This window comes from Vulpes vulpes, chromosome 5, assembly GCF_048418805.1.
Source record: "Vulpes vulpes isolate BD-2025 chromosome 5, VulVul3, whole genome shotgun sequence".
NCBI classification, from domain to species: Eukaryota; Metazoa; Chordata; class Mammalia; order Carnivora; family Canidae; genus Vulpes; species Vulpes vulpes.
In genome coordinates, this window is record NC_132784.1 from 6,041,009 (window position 1) to 6,067,274 (window position 26,266).

The window sequence follows — 26,266 nt, forward strand, 5'->3', positions numbered from 1 at the left end:
GTTCTGATTGTGGATGATTGCTTCAAGGAAGTATGTCGCACACATCAAGGACACTGCCACTTCCACAAGAGTAAGGCTGTGAACTTACTTTTTTTTATTTAATTTTTTTTTATTTTTTAAGGCTGTGAACTTGTATGTTTTGTTCTACTCAAGGATATCCTATGTGTTGTATTCTGTATTTTGGCAGCTCTCATCTCTGATGCCCCACATCAAGGGCATATGCATTTTGCAGGCAGGAAGGCATGCCTTGGATTCACTCAATTTACAAATCTGATTTTAAAAAAAAAATGGTCCTCATCTAACTGGGGAAGGGGAGAAATGAGTTAGAGGGAGACAAATTCCTGTATTACCTAAGTATACCAGGTATGTTTGCCAGACCTCAGAGTCCCCCAAGTACCTCTGATTTCTCCAGGCTAGGTGCGCAGAAGGGAAAAGAGAGTTTAATAATGTTGTGACCTACAGTATAGGCACTGAGAAATTTCACAGCAAGGGGAATCAGAAGGTGTTATAAAACAGAATGGTATTTTTTTAAGACCTCACATGTTGGGTCTCCTGCTCATCAGCTTTGACAGCGTTCCTTTAAAAATCAGCACCTCACCTCCATTGATTTCCAACTTCACACTTTTTTTTTTTAAAGCTGGAAATATTCTATTTTTATCCTGATGGATGGAGAAAATTAAAGGAGAAGAGTATCCATAGAGATGAACTCCTCAATCTAGTGTTAAATTACTTTAGGAGAAATTGAACAGAATCAGTTTGAAAAATCATAGGCATGTTGTCATGTGATTTGGCCATAATCTCCTTCAAGGTCCTCACTATTACATTAGTGGCTATTCTGTTTGCTTCTTATAAGAACACTGACGTGACAATCTGGACTGTACTGTATATATCATGCAATGTTTCTGTGCAGGTGTACATTGTTCAGGTCTATTTAAGGATGATATTTCTGGAACAAGGCTCAACACATAGATTGGTATTTACTGGGAATCTTAAACAAAACATGTAATTTTAGCCTTAAAAGGGCCCACAAGATTTCATTAGATTTCCTTATAGGTTCTGTAATGGAATCGATCTCTGGAGTGATACAATCATAAATTTATTCAAGTATAATAGCAAGGTAAAATCTAAATCTAATCTCTTTTAGTCTGGCATTTGCTTCACCGTTCCAAATTTCTGAATAGAAAAATTTGAATGATATAGTTAGATTAGATTAGATTAGATTAGATAGCCAGGTGGTGTTTTTCTTTTCCACAGGCAACCAACAGTGGCTATGTCTTCTCTGGATTAGATACCTCTATGGGTATCACTGGCGAATACTACCTTGCAAGGCACAGAAAGGCCCATAGAAGGACTGAGAGCTCTTCAGAGATGAGAGTGTAGACAATGTCCACCCTGGATCACAGTCTGATCTTAGCCCTGCTGGCATCTCCCATTCATTTTCCAAATACCTACATGTCATCCCAAGCAACAGTAGGAATTTAAGAAACCCTGGTGAGGTCAGCCCCAGGTGGACCTCACTGTAGTCCTCAACAACTCATTGGTTTGGTTCTTACATTTTTTTCTAGCAGGTCCTTCTCCTACCTGTCTACCTTTTAAGTCAATTTCTTAGCTCACATTTTCAACGAAATCTCTTACAACTAGATCCAGCACCGTCAGATTATGTCTTTCTAAATTATACTTAGAGTTCATTTCACGCAGTTTGACACACAATTCCCTAAATGGAAAACCTCTATTTTGTCATGTGTTTTTGTTTGGTGACCCCATAGAGACTATAAAACTATAGTAATCAGGGCTCATAATATTCATTTATTTTTTACTCATCACCTCTTACTCCTTGTGTGCTCCAGCCTGCCTCATTCCTGGCTTCCTCTCTTCCTGCTTCTCATTTTCAGTACCCTCCATCCATATGCAACCACTTAGAAATTCAATTTTCTTTTGCTTTTCTTTTTCTGCCACATTCCTACAAAGACCAACCCAGGGCTTCTACATAAAGCCTCCTTAACATTGGCATGTAGTCATCTGCACTTAATCCCTATATGCTGGTTCCATTCTCTTTGATCCCATGGCAAGAGTGTTCTTCCTCTCCTCTTGAATTCAGGCATGTCCTTGTGACACTATTTGGCTAACAGAATGTGAATGGAGATAATGTTTGCCACTTCCAGGCAGAAACTTTCAACAGTGAATACACGCTTCCTTGTGCTTGTCTCTGCCATGGCAACCTGGATGATGGAGCCTCTGTCAGCATCACAGAATGAGGACACAATGGAAGAGGAGTCTCTGCCAATGTGAGATGAGCATGTAACACAGGCATGACACAACCACTGGTTATTTAAGGCCCCTGAGACGTTATTTATTACAGCAGCACAACTGAGCCCATCTAGACCATGTATTTGACTCAATAGCTCTCTTTTGTCCACCTAAGGACATTGTTTCACTTCTGCCTCCAATACTTATTCTATTTCTTATCTGTGTTCCCGACAGGCCATAAACTCCATGAGGCTATGGATTGTATCCGTCTATCTATCCCAAAGGGCCACCACAGTGCTGGGCATATATAGTCGCCTTTTGAGAAACACATGTTGAACGAATGAACAAAAAGTGTCCGCCCAGTGTTGAACGCATCCTGAAGTTAACACTGGTATTCCTGGATGTTTGCCCAGTCTGTGGGTAAATTGTGACTACTCACAGTTGTGGCAGGTGGCACCAGTGTAGCCCGTGTTACTGCAGTTACAGTAGAAGGTGGTCCAGGACTGTGAACAGAATCCTCCGTGTTCACAGTAGTTCGGCAAACACCTATTGGAAGATTAAACCAAAAGCAAACAAAATAAAGCAACTCAGTTGAAATGACGGGGAAAAAAATAAAAAAAAATTAATATTCAACTGCATGAATTGATAGTAGAAATTGGTCTGCTGTATGTCTGTATGTATATAAGTCAGACTTGAGCAACAGCAAAATAATTCTGGGCTTCACCACAGAGGTAGGTACATCTAACACTCTGTGTCATGAAGGCTCAGAGCTGATTTAGGTGATGACGTTGGGCATTTCAACATTGGGGCAAATTGCCATTGACTTAAAGTTAATTTGAAGTGGTCAGAATTCATAAGATTTTTTCATTTACTATAGAATAAACTGTACAAAGATCATGATTTTTACATTTTTGAAAGGTTCTGCACTTTTAAAGGGATGGGGAAAGGAGCAGATAATGGAGGTCACTGTCCTCACGACTCTCTTTTGGGTGATGGCCAGGAATCTATTTTAAACTACACACAAAATCTGGAAACATGGTACCTAATCATTTAACCTGCAGGGAAATTCTGTCATTTCACAAAATGCCAGCCCACCCTTAAAATGAGGCCTCTACTACTTACAATGAAAACAGTATGACTATTCTGAAAAATATTTTCACCACACGTGTTAAGAATGCTCTCAAGCATTCATAGAATTTGACCTCACAATCACACTCAAATGGCTCCGTCTTAAGCACACATTTCAAAATATAAAAACTATGTGTGCTAATTATCATCATTCACAAGGAAGTCATGATGAATCAATATAAATGTCCAACACTGGAAAATTTCTTGAGGACGTTGTAATACATAAAATTAATGGGTTATCATACAGCTACCACAAATGGTTAGCAAAAAGGATTATAACAGACTGAGACTGGATTAAATGAAAATTCAAGATATGAGGCATGGCCACGACAAAGCAAACCAAACACTGATGGGAAGGACAGATGTCATGCGTTACTTGAGGTAATGGGATTAGAGGCAATGTTCCTATCTTCTGGACAAAGATCATGGGCATTAGAGTCACTTATATCTGAATTCAAATCCCAGCTCAGCCATTGGCTTTGGACAATTCTCTTCACTCCCTACATATGTGATTTAAAATCCCAGGAGCACCTGGTGGCTCAGTGGTTGAGCGTCTGCCTTTGGCTCAGTTGTGATCCTGGGGAGGATCGAATCCTTCATCAGGCTCCTTGCAGGGAGCCTAATTCTCCCTCTGCCTATGTTTCTGCCTCTCTTTCCATGTCTCTCATGAATAAGTAAATAAAATATTTTTAAAAATCTACACAGCAGGCACTATTGTTACCAAGAAATAACCTGGTGAGTGCTCAATACTTGTAATGAATAAAATTAAGACCAAAAGCAGTGATAAATCCTAGAATTCTTGAAAAAAATATTTAAAGGGAAAAAAATCCCACAGATTTAAAAGGGGAGAAGGTGTGAGCAATGAAGCTATAGAAGTAGTCTAATACAATAAAAGGGTTCATTGTGTAGCCTCTGAGAATGTGAGCCAAGCAAAAGTAAGATGATTTATCGTAAATGCCCTATATAGGTAGGAAACCCTCCAGCAATGATTGTTTCAAAGCCCAGAAACTAATATTCCTGCATATGTTCAGACATATTATTAGAAATTTTCCACTCAGCACAGCAAACATGCAATTGTGCTGACAGGGCTTATGTTTGGGAAAAGCATATTGGTAACTCCATGGTATCCAACTATGGCTTAAGGAATAGAAGGGGGAAGAAAGGAACCAGTAAATTTCTATGGAACATGTTCACAGAAACCAACTGATCAACACATAAACAAAAACAAGGGGTCCTCTTCCTTACTCCAGATTTTATCGTTCCTCTTGATTCCCATTCCCAGCTCCTGATCTTGGCAGAAAGGGAAAGAAACAGGTTCACCACTGAGATAGACCTCCCTGCCCCCACTAACCTTGTGCTGTGAGGAGTTATAGAAAGTTGAAGCATCAGTGTCCTCTGATGGACAGGACAGTGTCCTATCCAAGTGAGGACCTCTGCCTCAAGGTGTGCCCTGACTGAGAGCCTGAGGGGCAAGCTCATGAAAACCCATTCGCCCTACATCTTTCTTCCCTTACATCCCGGCATCTGCCTGCTTCTGAATTATGCTGATCCTGCAGTGCATTTTCTCCATAGTTTTCCCCTCTGGAACTTTCAAGGCCTGTCTTTACCCCCATCCCCCCATCCAACTCCATTCTACTCCCCTTCCTCCAATGCCAAATACACCCCCACACATACACTCATGCACACACTCACACACACTCCATAGTTGGTAAATTATACTATTATTTGCTCCCCTTCCTCCTCCAACATAAAATTAATTGCTTTAAAGATGGAAACCCGAGGAACACCTGAGTGGTTCAGTTGGTTAAGCCTCTGGCTCTTGGTTTTAGATCAGGTCATGATTTCAGGGTCGTGAGATCAAACCCCGCCCGTGTCAGAATCTGCACTCAGAGGGAAGTCTGCTTCCCTGTAGACTCTCTCTTCCTCTCCCCAACACTCCCCGCCTCACTCCCTCTCTCAAGTAAATAAATAAATAAAATTTAAAAGAAAATAAAGATGGAAATTTGAGCAAAGCCAGGTCTGTAGGTATTTAATCCTATGGTTCTCTTGATTTCAGTACCAAGAAGGTTCAGGCCACCTCTTTTTAATGGCTGAAGCTATAAAATAGAAAATTCAGAAGTTCTCAGGGGCCATGTTTTCAGGCACAAGAAGAAAGTTTGTGTGCAGTGTACAGAAAGAGAGAGAGAGAGAGAGAGAATATGAATACTGGAGTACAGAATGCAGCAGAAAAGACAGGTGGAGAGTGCTGACAGTACTTGTGGGGCTGATTCCTATTGTTCCGAGATTTGGTTGCACCCCTGAACTTTCTGAGGACTGCCTGTTTTCCTCTGTATCACATGTTGTGAGATAACCCAAGATCTAGAAAAACCCCCATTCCATTCAGGCTAGTTCAAGGCAGGAATCTTAACTTTTTATAAAACAGCCATCCTGTAAATGCAAAAAGAAGTGAAAGCACACGTTTTCCCCTCTATTCAACACTTTCAAATATTTTAAAACTCAAGATTGACAAATTCATTTGGGCATGTAGTAGGAGGGGCCTTGGGGAAAGCAATAAGAAATATCTAGACACTCTGAACACATCTTTTATAAGCCTCACATAGACTTTGTTTTGCAGGGTTAATAAACTCAATTTACCAAGAAAGTGTAGGAGAGAAATACATTGCTTATGGTCACTTTAAAAAATATAATATACTTCTGAAAGAAAGAGTACTTTGCTAAAAGAAAATCTAATATGTCTAGAACGAGAAGAAAAAAATGAATGGATGCTTCTAGCTTGGTTCATTTTGGTTCAACACAGACTATGATTAGAAAACCTCATCTGTAAAGCTGACACTCAAAATAAAAGATGCATAACCCCAATTTGCTTATTTAACAAGGACGGTTTTATGAGTATAATTTCCATATTCTTTAATCAGTTTATTAAACTGGTGTTTTGTTTCTTTTTCTCCCTACTTGCCATAAATTGCACACTGAAGGCATGACCCAGAAAGAGAGCAGAGGTACAGAAGTAAGAAAGGCCCATTAAAGGTGAGCGCTGTCACAATCTTAGGGGTAAGGCCCTCACTTCAAATTGTTAGGAGATAAGTACTCTGAATTCCTATCTCCTAAAATTCTAATGATAGTTCTTTTTTATTTTATTTTATTTTTTTTTAGATTTTAATTTATTTACTTTTTTATTTGAAAGAGAGAGCTAGCATGAGAGAGAGAGAGAGAGAGAGAGGGAGCACAAGCAGGGGAGAGGGGCAGAGAAAAAGAGTCCCTGCTGAGCTGGGAACCTGATACCGGACTCAATCCCAGGACCCCAGGATCATGACCTCAGCTGAAGGCAGATGCCCAACCATCCAAACCACCCGGGTGCCCTTTAATGATATTTCATATCAGACTGAATCTGGATGGATGTGCTTTCTCTAGGTGCACACTGTCTAACAAAGACAGCCTTCAGCAAGATCAAGACACTTATTCACATTGGTTATTGTCACCTTTTTGCCGTATAGCATAAAATGCAATTACCTTTAACCAGCCTTTTAACTATCCTAATGACATTTAACCAAACATTGTTTTCATGGCTAATCTATAAAATACATCCACCAAGAGTCAATCTAGGTTTGCCTTCTCGGAAACTTTCCTCTTAGAAATAATCTTGAAATGAAACTTTAACATGTGCTCACAACCATATCTGAGATGTTGCTTTAATGGTATTATTTCCCCTGTTTAATAAATGAAGAAAGTAAGACAAGATGAGGATAAATAACTTGCCCAAGTGTGAAGTGACAGAGCCAGACACATGAGCTATGCTACTTGTCACTGAAGCCTGTATTCTCAATGACCATGCATCCTCTATCTACCAAATGCCAGATGATCCACCTCCTTAAAAATAAACTCCCAGCGTGCATTAAAGCACCATTTCGGCAAAGAATGGGAGGGAGAGGAGCCTCACATAGTTGCCCACTGATTCGAGAAACTCATTAGCAAACTTGGACCTGTGAGGTTAGAGTTTTTAAAGATACTTTTGGTAGGTAGAGAGGCCTTGATGATAGTGACAAAGGGGTTAACTGGCAATAAACAAACCTGAACTAGAGACTAAAGGATATATTTATCATATAATTAGCTTAACGATATATAATTCATTCTACAAATTCTATAAATTCGGTGATGAAGAATAGGGAAAGGTGGTTTTGATTCTATTTTGAATCCTTTTCATAACCAAAGTGTTGAATTCTTAAAATAATAAGAAATTCTTAAAATACAGCTACTACTAAGCTAGCCCCTGTCCCTGTTCTTACTTTGATTTTTTTTTTTTTCAGATGACAGAGACTTCCTCTACATTTCATGAGTTAATGTGGTTGCTTCTAGTCTCTGCATGCTTTCTGTAGAAAGGACATTTAAGTTATCACAAGTAAGACAAAGCTATGGCATAATATTAAAATAAACTTCTTAATTGTATAATCTTACAAATAGAGAAAAATGCAAAAGCCCAGCAAGGTCTATTAAGCAAAATGGAAAGTAAATTTAGGATCCAAATTTAGCCTTGAATGCAGGGCTATGGGCTTGACTGAGCACCCATACATACACAGCACTCAGGATGTTCCGCTGGCATCAACAAGGATTATGCTCATATCTCCATCATTCAGGATAATAAATATCTTCTTTAGACATGACATTTTTAATTTAAAAATTTCTGAATTCAGTAGCAAAAGTTTATGATAATCAAAACCTTAGTATTAATATTTGGGAGTTAAGAAGGAGTAAGGTACTGAAAGAGAAAAAAATGGTCCCAAAGCTAATCTCAGCCAGAAATGTCTGTATGATGTGATCTGTGTCTTCCTGGGAAGAAACTAGTGTTCTTGACTTTGATAAAATGCCGAAGCATATTTATAATGGAGTTTAATAGGATTAAGACCAATGTCGGTCAATGGTCAACCTTAAAATGAACCTAACTTAAACAGTCTTGCAACAAGTCAAGGAGTCTAATTATAATTACTTCATTTTTTAAAAATTCAGTCTAAGAAGGGATATCTTTAAAAGGCCCCTAAAAACTGGTCCTCAAAATGGCTCCTTCCAAGAAATGAGTCTTTGAATTGACGTGAGATGGGTCTTTTCTCTTGTAGAAAGATTGTAATAAAACTGAAAAAAAATAATAGTTCTTTAGTATTTGTAATTTTTAAGGGAATTTGGCTTATTTAATATAAGCCTTGTAAACTCCAATTTAAAAAGTATAGAATAACTGATTTAGACCTTAAAAATCTTCCTTAGTAGAACATCTAATATAAATTAAATTCACCAAAATTAAATGTTCATTTTCTGTATACTTAACTTTTAGAAATATCCATGGCATTCTATCTTTTAATGCAGTAAATTGCACAACTTAGAAAGGCAATAAATCATATTATAAATGTAGTTAATATATTGGAAGGTATTTAAGTAACTAAATCCATAAATGGGATTTTTCAAAGAGTTTTTAGACCTGCGTGCTAATACTTGCTAGACTTCTAAGTAGAATATAATTTTAGAATCTGAATTTTTTAAAAGTAAAAAAAAACTTTAAAAAAATTTTGAATTTGTAACTTTAAGAATTTCAGTATCACTCTGAAACAAAAATAACCTTACAAAATCCTCCTTTGTGCATACCACATTCATCACACCTGTGCTGGTTGATTATTTAGGTATTAAATCTTACCTCCCTAACCCACTTTATGGGAGAGCACCATGCCCGTCGTCCACAGGCTCTGCACAGCACCCCTGAGCTTCACCCTGAGAACAACTTCTTTTTGCTGACCTCTGAATTCTGTCTCTAGTTCCCCTGCTTCTCTGTGTCTCTGTCACCTTAGTGAGTACTTTTTGGTTGAAACCAACAGATTTTAGGTTCAATCTATTAACCAAATTCTCCTCCCAAATGCCCTAATCTTCCCTAAACAATAGGGAAGTGAATCTGTCTCTTCAAAACTAGACAGCCTTGGATTTTATTTTATTTGTCTTAATTTTCCAGTGTCAGGGAAAAAAAGCATTATCTCCTTTAATTGGTATTATTTTTAAAATATTGGATAGTTGTTCTTTTTATTTTCTTTATGTTTTATGAGTATTTTCTCTTATTTTACACATTGCTCCTCTATGGCCTTTGTTAGTATTGCCCTGTTACGCTCCTTGCTGTTCCTGTAACTTGGGAAGCCATTTACCACTAACGCATTTCCAAAATTTAGCTTATTTACGTACTTTGACTTAGCAATTCCACTTGAGATAATGCCCCCCAAATACTTTATGTGCACAAAAATATATGTATGATTATTGGGGTGCCTAGGTGGCTCAGTTGGTTAAGCATCCAACTCTTGATTTTGGCTCAGGGTCCTGGGATTGAGTCCTGTGCCAAGGCTTCTTGCTCAGGGTGGAGTCGGCTTAGAATTCTCTCTCTCCCTCTGCCACTTCCCTACTCACATACAAGCATGCAAATGCGTGTGCTCTCTCGCTCTCTCTCTCAAATAAATAAATAAATAAATAAATAAATAAATAAATAAATAAAATCTTTTTAAAAAGACATATGTAAAATTATAATTATTATTAACAACTTAAAAAAATGGAGCCATAGTCCACCATTTGGGGAATGGTAAAAAAATGATGGCATCTCCATACTATGGCATTATAAGGCAATTAAAATGAATCCATATGTGTATATGTAAGGATACTGGAAAGTTTTACATGTATAATATACTTTTAAGTACAGAAAGCATATTGCAGAATATCATATGTAGCTTCTACTGTTACTGCCCTTATTGTTATAAGGAGAAAATAAAGTCTAGAAGGAAATAGCCCAAATCAGTAATCTGCTAATAGTGGTTAAGTGTGGGAATAAAAGTTACCATCCCATTCTTTGTTTATTTCTGGGTTCGTCATGGCTTTTACAATGAAACTGGAAATAAACTTATACAGGTGCTTACATTTCACATTTTATTTTGATATTAGACAATAGCAAAGAGACCTCATTCACTTAAGAAATGGTCTCTAAGAATGAGTCAGGGTGTCCCAAGACATATTCTCAATACAGGTAGAGACCAGCTGAACAAGAGAAGAGGTTCAGGTGAATGGATCTTATTTTCTGCATAAAGCCACTGAGGCTCAGTGAGCTCCCAGGTCACCCTCTAGAGCAGAGCAGGCACTCAAATCCAGGTCTAAATGAACATCTTCTACCTCCTTCAGTAAACTCTGAAAATAAAATTCAGTGAGTGAGACCTCTCTGTTCCTTGGAACAAAGCCCAACTGGTAATATGCTCCAAATATCACATTGATTATGGCTCTCTATTGACTCAGTTACATTTTTAAAGTCTCTTGAAAAATTAAAAGAAAAGGGTCTTTTGTCTGAGAAAATCAGCACAATGGTTAACTGTGTGTCCCTGAGTACCCATCCTTCTATTACAGTTATTTAAACATGTGCACTGTTAGGCACATGAACACACATATCCCCAAAAAATCCCCAACCTGAACACAGCTAGAGGAAGTCATCTGTTTAGATCAGCCTAAAAAAAACCCACTGTGTATTTCTATAAACACCTACAGAAATGTTTTTTTCCTCAGTATGAAATTTCCCTCTTCCTCATTCCCCATAACAGATTGAAATGAATAGGACATCCATTGGTGGGCCTCTGAAATTCCCAAATGTTCAGATAAATGGTTACCTATAAATGAGTCTGAATGTATTTATGCTCCATTGAGTTACTTCCCTTTTTAAGAATTCTCATCCCTCCTTTATACAGTTGAAGGTCAGCTTCAATTTCTATATGCTTTCCTTAGAGACAAAAAGAACAAAACATTTCAATAGTCCTCAAAATGCAAGCTGACTAATGTAAGCTTTTTAATGAAGCTCATACATTAAAAATCAGCTAGGTTGTGTTCCTTTGTCTGTTTGCTTTAATTAGCAGCCAACTGCATTGATCTTATTTTGATCAGATAGCTTCTCTGAAAGCTTTTGAAACCTATTTCTATGCCTCTCCATTCTAACAATTACCATAATCTCATTTTACCCCCACGGTTGGATCTTCATTATAATTGAAATTTGTTGTAATTACAGCAGATGCAGACATTAAGGAATTAAGCGAATAAAAGGAAAAGTGTCAGAAGTCAGTTTCCTAAATTTCCAAGGGTCTAGTTCACAGCAGGGAGCCAATTGTCAATTGTTGCCCAGTAGATCCCCAGATAATGGACAAAGTAATGGTGGTCAAAGGAGTGTGCTGAGCACATCAGGGATCCCAGAATCACTGCCCGCCTTCCAGACAGAGCCCAGCACCCACAGCAGCCACTCCCCCTCCCTGTCCTGGCTTTGGATGGTAAAATGGAACAGTCCTCTCCACACATCAGCAAACCTAAAGTTTATGACCAAGAGCTGCTCAGTGCTCTTCAAAGGCCACGTCTTCAAAGCAGAAGATGTTGTGATTCAAGAAGAATAAATCAGCCTTCGCTATTCCCGTGCTGTTAATATGAGAAGTAAGCTGAGACCATGAAACTAATACCAAATCATTGCTATTTGATTACGAAGATACATGTCTCCTTCTCCAAATAACAAAATACTGTTTTTTAAAAATCGCAAGGGAAGAGAATTCCCTACTAGCTTGATACGGATCGTTTTGACCAAATAAGGCAGAATTGAATTTCCCTAATCAATTAATTTGTCTCAATGACCTAGAAGTGCTTCACTGGAATGGAAACGTACCGCATCGTTTACAGACAGGTTCTGGACTATGGGAAAGAAATTTGGTCTGGGTTTATCTACTACATATCAATAAGGTAAATGATTTTCTGCACCCTACAGTGTAATGGTTTTGTTTGGCATATATAATTGAGATGACATCTCAATTTTTAAAGTCAATCAGGAAATGCAAACAATAGAACTTTCCAGATTACCAGAATGGTCTTATTCTTAAAATTTAGACCATCATTCATACCTCACTATGAATGGGAATAATTCTGTTGTCTGGCTCATTGCTTCCATTTTTTTTTTTTTTCTTAAATGTGACACAGTGGGTCTGGGGTAGAAACCGAGTTTCTGCATTTATAATAAGCCCCCTAAAGATGCCAGAGCTGCTGGTCCTCAGAGTGCAGTGAATACCAAGGATTTAGTTGAGGTCAAGTTCAAGAACCATCCTGTAGAGATGGGTCAGAAGGATTGCAAATTATGGAGATTTCTCTTTTCCCTTTTCTAGTTCTCGTGTTCTTTTTGCAAACGTTTTTAATTCTTTTAGCTTTAAATTAAAATAGAGTTTTCCAATGTACTTTGTATGAGATTTAATTTTTTAAAGGTTTTATTTATTTATTTAAGAGAGACGGTGCAGGGAGGGACAGAGGGAGAGGGAGAGAGAGAATCTCAAGCAGACTCTTTGCTGAGCTGGAGCCTGACACAGGGCTTAATCCCAGGAGTCTGAGATCACGACCTGAGCTGAACTCAGATGCTCAATGATTGAGCTACCCATGTGTCCCTATATCAGATTTTAATATACTGCACTCACAATTTGCTAGTTTTGTGCCCAGGCTAACCCTGGAGACCCTGATGTCAGTCTTTTTCTGCCTTCCCTTTGTATTTCTGGGAATAAGAATGTACAAGTACTATCTATGAGAAAGGATGCTGCACTGCACCAGCTGGGTGCCATCCGGTCTGCTCAGGCCGCAGAAGGTAGAGCAGCTGAAGGGAGGGCCCTGCTACACTTAAACCCACTTAAATCCATTTAAACCCAGCCAAGCTCAAGAACATCTGCTAGCCACATGCTCTTTCCACTGTATAATAACAGAGCAAGAACAAGTGAATGGATGAACATGACACCAAAAAATTGTCATATTATAGAAAATGATAGCACTGACTATGCATTTATCTGGCTTTTGTATTTATAAGAAATGAATACAGGTCCCAAATTTGAAATAAAAAAAAATTGTACCTACTCTTGAACACTTCTGGATAAATCTTCATGAAATATATCAGCTATTTTAGGGAAAGGCTTTCGGAACCTGTATCAGTTGGCAGCTACTTACCTATGTGAATCAGGATCTTGGAAATATTTAGAAGAGCCACATAAAATGAGTCCTGAGGCTAAGGCACAACTACAATGAGTGACCACTTGGTCAAAATGCCTCATTGTTTTCATAGACAAAGTTTAGAAATATTTAAATTGATGTTCAAATATTGCTTTTTTTCTTTTATAAATAGTCCTATAATTTTATTTGGCAGAATAAAAAAAATTCATTGATGAAACAAGAAAGAAGGAAAACCTCTCAGATACAAGACAAGAAGGACACAGGTTATGATTGGGTTCATCAATCTTCTTTCAGGTTTTATTATCCAGACTCCTCCAATGTCTTATTTTCCTGTGGATGCTGGTGCTGGCCAGACTGGCCCTGGCTGCTACAGTCACTGTCATGGCCCCCAGAATCTACAAAGAGTGGGGATAGACAAGACACCAGCAGGGCCTGGATTATATGGGATGCTGATCAATTTGGGCATGTTTATAAGGTTATTTAATTTTTCACTTTAAAGGTCATTTCATATTGAATTTGAGCTGTTGTTTAAGGACTGGAGAATTCATGGTTCTACCAGAGGCTCTCATTTTTGAGCGTGGGGACTCTACTATGACTCAGGGCTGGCCTGGGACTTTCCCCTTGCATCCTTGCAGAAGGACAGTGTGGCCTTCCTCACTGGGGAGGGGACTGGGTGCCCTCCAACAACCCAGACTTCAGATTAGGAGGATCCAAGTTCAAATCCTTGTCTGTCATTTTCTAGCTTGTATGACATTCAAAATTATTTATGCTTTCCTGAGCTTTAATTTCTTTGTTAGTAAAACCAAGGCAAAAATAATCTCTAAATCATTTTGAAAATTAAATAAGGCTTGACAGAACATGAATAAGTGTCAATAAACTCATTATTTTTTTTCATGGATACTTATAGGCAGTTTATGCCACAGACCCAGACTGTGTATTTTATTTTCTTTCTTTTTGTAGTAGATATGTTTTGCCCAGTACATGAAGAGAGACGTTTGGTCTGCTAAGCTGGGTTTGCTACTTGGCCTGTCTATGCAGATCTGACATTTCCATTCTCTGTTGCTAACCTCAGGAGTTGCTAAGAAAGGTCACACTTCATCTTCGCTCATTTAAGTTTCATCAGTGTCCTGTCCACTTGAGCAGCAAACCTGGCTTCCTGCTCTGTTTGAGTTAAGATCTGTGTCTGGGACTTGAGAGGTTAAGATAGCAGAGACCAGAACCACTCAGGCGCCATGACCTGCTTAGTGGCCAAACCACTGGCCACAGACAGTTGCTAATGATTCCACTCACAGCCAGTGAATAGTTTCCTTGGTCCCTGACTTTGTGTCTGACCTGGGCAGAGGCCCCAAATCTGAGCTAAAATGCTATGACCCTTGCACATGGAGATTATGAAGAACACAAACAAGAAATAAAATACGGAATCCTTCCTATGACCATCATATATATACATTTTTTCCTCTTTCGGCTTATTTAGATTCTTCATTATCTAACTTACAAGTATGGAAAATATGATATGAAAAGCCTTCTCTTCAGGAGAACCTTGGTTGAAAGTCCTCAAAACATAAGCCATCCTAGGTCAAGGCGGAGGCACAGGCTCACAGAATACAGTTAAGAGTGGAACCCCAAGCAGCAAGGAGAACAGGGATGCAGCTGGACCTCAGAACAGGCAAACCTGTGCAGGTGAACACAGCTAGGGGATTCTCTGCTCCCTGGCCTTTGCTTTGCTCTGTGGGTTGACTTCCTTCAGTCTGCCTGTATCTTATCTTCCCCGATGAGGCATGAAGTACGACTGTGAATGGCCAAGTTTTGAACCTAAGGTGTCCTCTATTAGGAAGGGATTTTTCTCTCTAATGTCAAGTTTGGGACTCCTTAGGGGAGACCAGTTTAGCCCAGCTCAATGGGTCAATCCACTCTGGCCAAAGGCCAGGAACCATGTAAGAGTACAGTTCTACAGAAGTATGTGATGGGAAGGGAAGGAGAAGGAGCAGTTCCAGATAATAAAGGATGAGAGGTCCTAGACACAGAAAATTATAGATGGCCTCTAAAGGACTGTCCACAGTCCCCATTTTAACACAGGAATCTGCACACTGCCTGTATTCACTGGTTTTCAATTTTGCCTAAGAACCTGCCCTGTCAGGTACCTTGGTGGCTCAGTGGGTTAAGCCACTGCCTTTGGCTCAGCGCTTGATCTCAGGGTTCTGGGATCAAACCTGGCATCCAGCTCCCTGCTCAGAGGGAGTCTGCTTCTCCCTCTGCCCCTCCCTGCTTCTTGTTTTTTCTCTCACTCTCTCTCAAATAAATAAATAAAATATTTTTTAAAAATCTAATCTCTGTCATTTTAGGCTGAGTTTAAGTGACATCCTAAAGCTGAACACGTGTTCCGAGCCTACACTAATCTGTCTCTTCTCAAAATTAGTAATCCATATGGCAAAGTTCAGATTGTAACTGTTCATTAATTGTATTTTTCTTCCATTGCAATTGAATGGCATGCTGACAGACAGTTCTCTCTGATTTATTTTTTTTTATTTTTTAAAGATTTTATTTATGTATTATTGAGAGAAAGAGAGAGAGAGAGAGGCAGAGATACAGACAGAAGGAGAAGCAGGCTCCATGCTCAGAGCCCGACGTGGGACTCAATCCCGGGTCTCCAGGATCATGATCATGACCTGGATCAAAGGCAAGCGCTAAACTGCTGAGCTCTAGGGCTTTAGGAAATAACTTGTATACTGTGCTCTTCCCTTTAATGCCTGAATTTCCCCAAATAATTATATATGTGAAAAAAATATTAACTTCTCTACCATATATTAAATGTTATGTTTGGCATGCTAGACTTAGTGTTAGGCCATCACAGTAATTACTTCAGCTAAAACAACCCTGTAAGACAGTTATCACTATCTCTAGGAAAGTGAAGATCACATATTAAATAGCTTATTTAAGATTATAGAAGTGTAAAAGGCAAGCTGTAAATCTGGGCGTGTACAAACCAAATGCAGAAGTTCTATGCAACAAAATTAGAAGGAGAAAAGAGGCAGAGGAATCACCTCAATTTGTTTTATTGAGAAAAATGAAAAAGGAAGTCTAATGTCTGCTTATGACACTCTTGTTCTTTTTAATGCTAACTTTTGAGGTCGCTTTGTCTACACTACTGACCACCTCCCAGTGTTTACTCTGATGTACTTACTATATACATAAGGGCATCATGTCCAAAAGTTTATTATGAGGATGAGTAGTTTGTGGAAAAAAGGGTTTCCTGGTCAAATATACTCGTGAAATTCTGAACTTCTAATTAATTCACCTCTTGTACAGCCTTTAAGTGCATGGTGCACATTCATACACACACACACACACACACACACACACACGACACAACCACCACCACATGACACATTGAGAAATCCTGCAGTAAAGAAACCCATTTAATTTTACTTACTCCAGCATTTCTCAAACTTATTTGAACAAAGCAATTGGTTTTCCGAGAATATCATTAACATCAGGCAGAACTAGGAGTGTTGTTTCCCACTGTGTAGAGAAAATTTGGATGCAACTGTATTATGATGAGCAAAATAAGGAAATTTGTTTAATCTGCTGACACAATATTTCTGAATGACTGATCAACAGACATCCTGGGGTGTTGGATAAAATACAGATTCCATGTCTCCATCTCATTTGGACTAATGAGAATTTCTGGGGTTGTAGAGCCCAGAAATCTGCATTTTAAAAGTGCATTTCAAGTGATTTTTATGCATTCGAAAATCTAAGCTACTCTCCAATAGGCTGGGGTCAAATCTTAAGATTACTTTCCATTGATAGCATTGGAAATTGTGCTAAGTTTATATCTGCAGTCTGGTATGAATCTTTATGTGAGGCCGTTTGTGCTGGTACAAATAATCAGGTGAAGTCAACTATTTGCCTACAGAGACCACATTAAATGGCGTTTACCTTGGAAAACATCCCATCCAAGGATGGGTATCAACCTGCAAACACTATAATCCAATCCTCACGAATTACCAGGACCGTTAATCACCAGTATTGTGACTCATGCAAGTGAATCGAGCAAGACACAAGTGTCTACTAGAATTCCAATTTGTGGATTTACATTGAAGAGTATAATTTACAAAGGGCTTGATAGTTCCACCAGATTGTCCAATATGTCCTTTTCGTGTAGGTAAGGAATCTTCATGGATTGCAAAATAGCAGAAGGTCAGTCAGTTAAACTTGAAATCAGAATAAGGATGGTGCCAGAATTTCTGGGTTTAATGTCAGTACTCTCTGACAGACACACAGATCCAAACCTATGTTAGTGAGTGAACTCACACAGATTTTGTTGGCCTCAAGTCCACTTCTTACTCCAAATTGCTTGGATTCGGGCATGCAGCTTTTAGAGACCTAACAATAACTAACTTTAGCATGTTCTATGATACTTGAGATTTTTAAAAAGTGAAGATTCTCTTCCTTAAAAAATTAGAAACTAAAACCTTATTGATGATATAGAATTAGATTATAAGTACATATTCGCTCAAAATATATCCTTATTTTAAATTAGAAACTAAAACCTTATTGATGATATATAATTAGATTATAAGCACATATTCGCTCAAAATATATCCTTATTTTGAAGGTAATTCTGAACTGGTAAACAGACACAGCAAAAGAATACTTGGTGTAGTAGAGTTATCTCTTACATAATGTAAGGGTTTTGACATTTGAACTAATAACAGTTAAAGCACTTGTCTGCCCAGGATCTTGGGAGAAATTAAGGCAAAGAGTGATATGCTTGTCTCTTCTGATATAAATGTCTGTGAGGAAATGTATAGAAAGGTATACCATGGTCATATACAGCTTGGGTGGCTACAGTTGACATTATATCCACTCACTGGGTCTTGATTCTGAGGCCCATGCCTAATCTGTAGAGTTACCCCAGGTGCAGCCCGAGGTTGCTAACTTAGGGGAAAAACTATAGCTCCATGAGGACTCGCACCAGCAGAGAGTCTAGTCCTGTATTATTCAATAGGGTAGACACTAGTCACGCATGCCCATCTAAATGTAATTTTATTAAAATTAAATTAAATTAAAAATTCACTCCCTCAGCCATAACATCCACACTTCAAGTTCTCAATAATTACTAGTGATTAGGTGTAGACAACGTAAAAGAGATCATTTCCATCACTGCCCAATGTTGCATTGGGCAGTAAAGTTCTAGTCTAATTAGTATTCAATTCCTTGAAACAATCATTTATATTACATCCCCATAGGCTTCATCCATTCCTAGGGAGGGAGAGTGAGATTCATGATGGTCCTTCACTCTGACTTCAGGAGTACAAGAATGCAGGTGTTGCATTTGATGCCATTAATTCAGGTATGACTTGGCCTGGCATAGTTGCTGTGTATCTTCAAGATAATCCATTAAGAACTATGAGATATTTGGCTTAATTTTGACAGGGCAACACTATTCCTTTTATTTCCGAGTTGTTTGGGAGCCCATTGGCTTCTAATGAAAATACTTGCTAACTATATAATCTTAAAAAAGTCACATAGCACCTATAAACCTCGGTTCTCTCCTTCATAAAATGAGAATGGTTTATTTTAAACATTTGAATATAGGTCTTCATAGATTTGAGCAAGATAATTAGCAGAGGATAAAACCTAGCATGGCACCCTGCCCATGGCTGAATTCTACTAAATTTAGGTGATTCCAGGTAGAGTACAAAAACAACCAAGAGAAAAACTTCCTAGGAAAAGAAAAAAAAATACATCTTAAATATTTTACGGAGAGACTTTATATGGCATTTAGCAAAAGTTGGAAGTAGCTTTCTATGTTACTAGAAAACACTAGAGAATTTGACATAGCCCACTGAATAATAACAATGTTGTTTAAGTCTCTGCCAGGCACTTCAGAAAAAGAAAGAGAAAAAATAAAGCCGTGACAGAGTATGGATTGTATATGATTCTGAAGCTGCTCTCTGGGCTCGCAGGAAACCTTTACTCTTCTTCAATGACTTCACTTGCAGATAAACAGCTGACAGAGTTACAGACACACTGGCACCCCTCAGTATCATTTTTTTTTAATTTTATCCCACTCCTAATAGGTAAACAGTGCCAATTTATCAAGCCTTCCCAACTCAGCCTCCAGGAGGCTGTTGAGAGCTCACTGCATCCAGGGGGTGCGCTCCCTAGATCCTATTACCAGAAGACGAGTGACATTCTTTGACAATCACAACAGACATTTTGTATGTTCCTCTAGAGCTGGATTCTATTCAGACTCGCCTTCTCTTGCAGAGCTGCCCCCACTTTTTTTTCTTAAAGTATAAGATTGTAATAAGGATAATGTGCTCACATGCTTCCTTCCACTGTAATATTTATAGGCTACATTGCTCAAATACATTGCTCTGGTTTGCTTGTCTAATTTTATGATGGCCTTGCTAAACAAAAATACTCTTGCTTGCTAGTGCTTGCAGAAGGAGCACTTAACACCACGTGAACGATGACAGCTGGCACCAGCTGCTTTTATTAGGCACTCTATCTATTCAAATAGACTGATACTTCGTGTGAACCACATTGGGAAGTCTTCAATATGAGAAAGAGGTGAAGGGCTTTAATTCCCAAATCTTGGACAACCGTCTCCAGAGTTTGGGATGTGCAAAGATATTAAAGATTACTGAGTTCATTCCACCTCTCGAGGAAGTGTTACATCTAACTCCAAGAGGAGTGTTGACTTCTGGCAGTTACACATCCAGTTCACGTCCAGCTACTGATGGCAGATGCTGTTAAGGTTCAATAGATTCAACAATAATCGCAAAGCATGTGCTCTCAACAGGAGGCATCAGTAGGAATCAAGAACTTTCTCTGGGAAGGCAAGATATAGATACAAAACAGGTAACCGTCATGATTGGGAGCTAAATCAAAGAGAGACTAAAGTGCTAGAGACAGTCACAGAAGGAAAGGTCTTGGTGAACATCAGGCACTGTCAGGGACACTTGACAGAATAAGTGGGATCCGGAGGAGTTGCTGAGAGAGGGGCAGAATTTGGGCAAAAGGAAGGGAACTCCAGCCAAATGCCTGGTGCCTGGGAGCTGGAATGAGATAAGCTGCTATGGGGCAGGGAGTATGCCCATTTGGGGAATACCCTTCCACTGCTATTTTCACTTCTGCTTGCCTGTCAAAATGTAGCTCAGATGTGACTTCATGGCCCTCAGCACCATGAGTGTCCCTGGGAACAATGTCTGCTTTTTTGCCTGGCTCTCTTGCTCTTGAGTTTCCTACAGGCAGAGATTATATTATTATAAGTACATTGAAACACAGAAGATGCTCAGTAAATGCATATAGGTAGAATGATGCATTAATATAGGAGATAAAGGTGAACAGGAAAAGGGAGGAAAGGGGAGGAGAGGTCAAGGGGAAACCTCAAAAGGTAAGCAGGGGGTCGTGGATCTTTGTATTTAATGCCTTGCTCCATCAAGTGCCAGAGAACATGTGACACGCATACACAGAATCTGAATTTCACCACAGTGAGACTTGTAATAAAATATATATTTCAAGAAGCAGAAGAGAGATTTTAAATTGCCACTAAGAGAATAGTTCTCCGCTATTTTATTTCCCTATCTAAAAAAGCACCTCTACATTTAGGATAATTCTATCAAGAAAAGTTGTGTTACAAATTCACTATGATGTGGAGAATGAAGTGGTTGCAAACGGGAAATTTAATGCAGCCAAGAGCTCTTCCATAGGGTTTCTTCTCATGGGTCCCCATACGACCATGTAAAAACGTGGATTCCAGGAAAAGACGTCATGGCATCACAGCTTTTAGAACTGTGAGGATTTGCCCTGCTTTTTATCAACGCTTGCTCCCACTCTTCTCAGATGTCTCAGATGTTGAAGAATTATTTAACATCACTGGAAACAATAGTAATTTGTATTATCCTCCTTACTATTTGCTCAAGTACCTGCCAACCACATGTTCTCATCCCCTGCCACCCCCCCCCCCATGTGTGGATCTTCTCACAAGAACCCCGGAGTTGCAGCTTAGCATGAGTAAGCATGGTAATTGGAATGACCTTTAAAATGCATATGTTCCTGTCACTTTCAGATTCTTGGGCTTTACCAAACTGCCAGCTGAAATATCATCCCCACCTTTATGCTGGGGTTCATCTTGGATGGGAAGATGTGGACTTGTGGCTTGCTGTGTTTTTTCTTTCTATTTTGCTAAGCGTAGGGACAGCCTATATAATACTAAAAACGAGCTACTAGAAAGGTAAAGGTGAATCCTTCAGCCATAGCAGGCAGGACAGCGTATGTGGGGGCCAGGGAGGATTAAGGAGATGTTACTATGCCTGGGCAGGCAGAGGAATTCCCAGCACACTCATGTTTGAGGAAAATTTAAGGAATTTGCTTTCTGTTAAAAACCCAGTTAGAAAGAAAGCAGAACCTTTCCATTCCTTATAACCTCACCCTCACAGAAAATAGTGATTTCAGCAGAGGACCCACAGGCAGGGCATTGAGATCAGAATCACCAGTCAGAGGTTTGCAGGAGGCATTAGAAAGTGTAAACCTCTGAGAAAAGTCACTGATCCAGGCTGTCAGTGACCTCAGAACAGTTCTTTTGGCAGAGTCTAAAGACAAGGACACCTACGTCTCCTCTTCCTGACACACGGCCCCCACCTCCTTACAAACTAGCTTTCCTCTCAGGCTCTTCTAGCACCTGTGTATTCACTTCATGCCAATCATCATATTTGGAAGCAACATATGATTACGTCCACGATTTTTTGGTCAAGATCTGTGTCTCTCTGTGGAGCTTCTGGAGTCAGGGATAATCTACTCTGTTTGTGACATAAATACAATCTCAGTTCCTACCCAGCACCTGGCCCGGCAGAGATGTTCCAAATGCAAGATTTAAATGAATGAATGAATGAAGAATGAATGAATGAAATATGCATGCATGCACGAATGAATGAAATATGCATGAATGCATGAATGACCCACAATTGTCATAAACAGACTCCTGATCTAAGAACACCAGGCAGACCACAGCAACTGTCTGTCTTGCACACCCTTGGATCTCCGGGGGGGCTGGGGGAGGTGCCTGGCACATATGCCCTATGAAATGATTTGCTGAACCTGTGGGCACCAGAGAAAGATTAGCAGAGCAGGGACAGTCTCTCAGCAAGCAGGCACAAGAATACACCAGGACTCACTGGACAGGGCCATGTTTCGTGTACTGTGTATGTAAGTATCTGTGCAAATGGTGACGCTGATGCATATGAATCTCATTTCAGAGTGGGAGGTTCTGTAATTCTCAACAAAATTATTTGGCCAGATCTGTAAACCTGAAGCTGATTAATGCCATCTGGGATTATTTTAATATTGAAAGCAAGGAAAGGCTCTTATCCAATTATTACGGTGGAAATTATGTTATTCAGCACGGATAAAAGCAGGTAGCAAGACGACAATGACATTTTTGTCGTAATAAAGCTAATGGTGTTCTGGACACATGAGGTATTGCACGAGTCTAGAGACTATAAAGTTTTATATGTCCATATTGTCTTGCATAACTATCTGCTTTACATTTGTAATGCTTCCCTTTGCATTTTCCAGGTGTTGACATAATCTCCCGCTCCGTCCCCAGTATATCCCAATGTTAGGAGAGAAAGACCCTAGTAAATCATGTTGAAGCGATCTGTTGACGATGAAGCTAAACCTGGAGGGAAGATTTCAAATCTGTAACTCGAACCAAGGGAAACCATTAATCACTTGTCCAAAAAAATAAAATGGGTTATGTATGTAGGTAAATTATTCAGAAAAGTGTCATCTTTTTCTGCCTGTATATGGGTTTTCTAAAATCTGGCCCGCTGAGATACATACAGACCCATCCATTTCTGTCTCCCTTGCTTTTAACTTTAAGAACTTTGATTTTCCTCCTCTCAGTCAATCCTTACCACAAGTCCAAGGGGTAGGCAGTAATAATATCGCATGGCTCTCATCAACCCCCTGGAGTGACAAAATTCACCCGTTGTCCCCATTTGACCATAGAGGGAGCTGAGATATGCAGAGATTCAGTGACTGGTTGTGTCCAAAGGCAGGCTTAATGTAAACAGCAGAGGCCTTATCCCCTTGAAAGCCTGAGTTTGATTGTGTCCTTAGGTAAATTCTTGAATTTAGGTGAAAGTGGGTTTCCTTATCTGCTGCCCAGAGAAGCCCATGTTCCCTTTGTGGAGAGGTTACAGCAATAGTGTATCATCACGTCGACCATGCATGTTAGGTAGGCAGTGGGGGTGGAGGGGGGGGGCGGTGAAACGCAGCACTCAGAATTCCGGGTCACAGTAAAACCCAGGAGACCAGATTCGAGTTCCCAGAACTTCCTGTGAGATATCTTAATGCAAGATAAAAATAGCAGACAACTGATTTTAAATTTAGAAACAGGTGAGGACATTTTATCGCAGGTCAGATCTGCTCTTTCCCCAACTAAAAACATATTAAGCTCCTTTTCTCTTCCAACTGTGCCCCTAAACAGTGCTTACAATGAGCCCCAATGCATGCTTTTAGACCAGGGGAAAAGAGTGTGAAAGGTGACAGAGGCTTTGCTGCAGCAGCCCAGTGAGTGGACATCAGTGTAAATGAGGAAAAAGACTGAATGTGACATTGGCCACATAGAAAGGCACACTCTTCGGAGAATGAGAGAACCAGACGGAGCCTTTATCAGGGTGCCGGGGGAGGCTTGGTGAGGTAATGATTGTGTGAAGGGAGCAAGAAAAATCTCTGCGTTCTTATTAATTTAGAAATGTTTTCTGCACAGTTAAATATAAGCACTGCCTGCCAGAAGTGACTTAAGAATTTAAAATAGCCTCTTTTTTTTTTTCCATGTTTTGATACAGATCAAAAGTTTTCCTTGGTTTCTATGTCATCTAAAACATCTGAGTTTCTTAGCCAGTATGTCTCAGGAGAGATGCCCCAAGCCCCTCCTAACTTGGAAAGACATCTTCTTCCTGCTACTGAGGGTGCACAGCTCACCTCAACCTCATAACTAATAGCTCCTAGAATGAATCCTTCCTCCCCAGAAGCACTTGGGATCATACACCCAGCTCGTTGCTCTGGCTTTGTTTTCTACATCAATATTTCAGAGCACTGAGCTGGTGAGGAAGAAGTCGGTCTCACCATGTTCTGATGGGACAGGAGGAAGTGCCACTGCTGGGTTTGTTGGCACTTTGTGTTTTCCACTAATCAAAGGCATCCTGGTGCCTTTCCACACGCACAGGTAGAGAAGTGCCATTTCATCAAGATAATGATCCACTTTTCTTGTAAAAACAAGGACTGAGAGAGATGAGGTTGGTAACAGAACACAGATGCACTCGTTCAAGGTCACATATTCAAATCAAAGCCAGGTTCCATATTCCTCCAGTGTCCCTCTACCCTCTGACTTTCAAAGAAGTATATAAGATAGGTGGTGGGGAGAGTAACCCTCATTTAATAAGCGGGTGAGTAGATCGGTTATTTTTTAGATGGAACTTAGCACTTAACAAATCCACTCACATCTACCTCCTCAAGATAGTCTGAGTTCTGGGTTCTGAGGCTCCCCCATTGCCTTACCAGCCCAAAGAAACAGAGGTGGAGGCTTTCGCTCACGTGCACTGCACTTGTCACAAGGTGGTGACAGTGAGCTGCTAGGAGGACCCCTCAGGCATCTGAGGTGGGCCAGCCATTGCAGACCATGTCCCTTCTCTTCCTGTAGTAATACAACCCCCTTCATGATTAGGACATAAGGTGAAAGTACATCATTTTGCACTTTGCAGTCCCGCTGAAGAATGTAGGATGCCTCCTGGCTATGAAGGTACCAGTGGTTGAGCGCAAGGACAGGCCGGATCTCTTCAACCAGCCTCCTTGGTGAGCAGTCAGCCTCTGCCATGTGCTGGCTGTGTGACCGTGGACTAGTTACTTAATGCCAACGTGTCTCAATCCTCTGCTGTACAACAGAGTTAATAAGATGACCCACTCCGTAGGGGTAGTGTGAGGATATATATCTTATATACAAAACACTTATAAAATGCCCTGACGCACAGTCAGCATTTTTTAGGATTAGCTATTAATATGGCCTGTTATTTAGATTTTAAACTGTTTTGTTTGCTTCAAGTTCCCTATGGCCTTGACTCTAAGTTCTCTTTTTACCCCTTGATGTCACTGCAGCCTTTCCCATGCAGGCAAACAAACATCCAGCACCTCACCCATTCTCAGATCCAGCATCATGCACTCCACCCCACCTGAAACAGCCCTGCCTGACCTCCCTCAACCCAGCCCATGCATCAAGTCCTGGAAATCTTATTTCCTCTGTGATACCCCCTTGACTTGCTCTGGATACCAGAACACATCATTCCTCTTTCTCTGCCCTTTGGGCAAAAGGCCCTCCGCCTCTCTATGGATTGAAGAATCAGCAAAATCTGGATTTGAGTCCAGGTTCCACCACATACTAAAAAAGGTGACCTCAGGCAGCTTACTGAACCTTCCTAATTAGGGGCGATTTTATCCCTAAAATCACTTTAATGGAGCAACCCCATTGTTCTCAAATCTGAATGTGCATCAGAATCACCTGGGGAGTGGGGGCACTTGTTAAAACTCAGGTTGCTCACTCCCCTCAGTTTCTGATCTAGAAGGTACGGGTTGAGGCCTGAGACTATGCATTCTAACAAGTTGCCAAGTGCTGCTGGCGCTGCTGGTCTAGGAGTCGCACTTTGACAACCACTCTGTGGCTTGCAAGATGGCAAAGAGAATTAAATGAAATCATATTTAGAGAATGTCTGCACAGTGGCTATTACATAAACTATAACCTTTTCTTTTCCTTCACGAAATCGACTAAAATGATAAATAAAAACAGCAGAAGTGCTCTTGTTTTGATGTTGGC

The 26,266-nt window shown here is 39.8% G+C and overlaps 1 protein-coding gene across 3 annotated transcripts in view; it reads right to left on the minus strand.

Annotated features, from left to right (window-relative positions):
• The window catches only part of CNTNAP5 (contactin associated protein family member 5), a 789,161-nt gene that overhangs the window by 318,736 nt on the left and 444,159 nt on the right, over nucleotides 1-26,266 (minus strand). For all 3 annotated transcript variants that reach the window (XM_026015709.2, XM_072757524.1, XM_072757523.1), the window contains one exon: nucleotides 2,687-2,793. In XM_026015709.2, coding sequence (XP_025871494.1) covers nucleotides 2,687-2,793 — 107 coding nt within the window. The remainder of the gene's footprint in view (nucleotides 1-2,686; nucleotides 2,794-26,266) is intronic.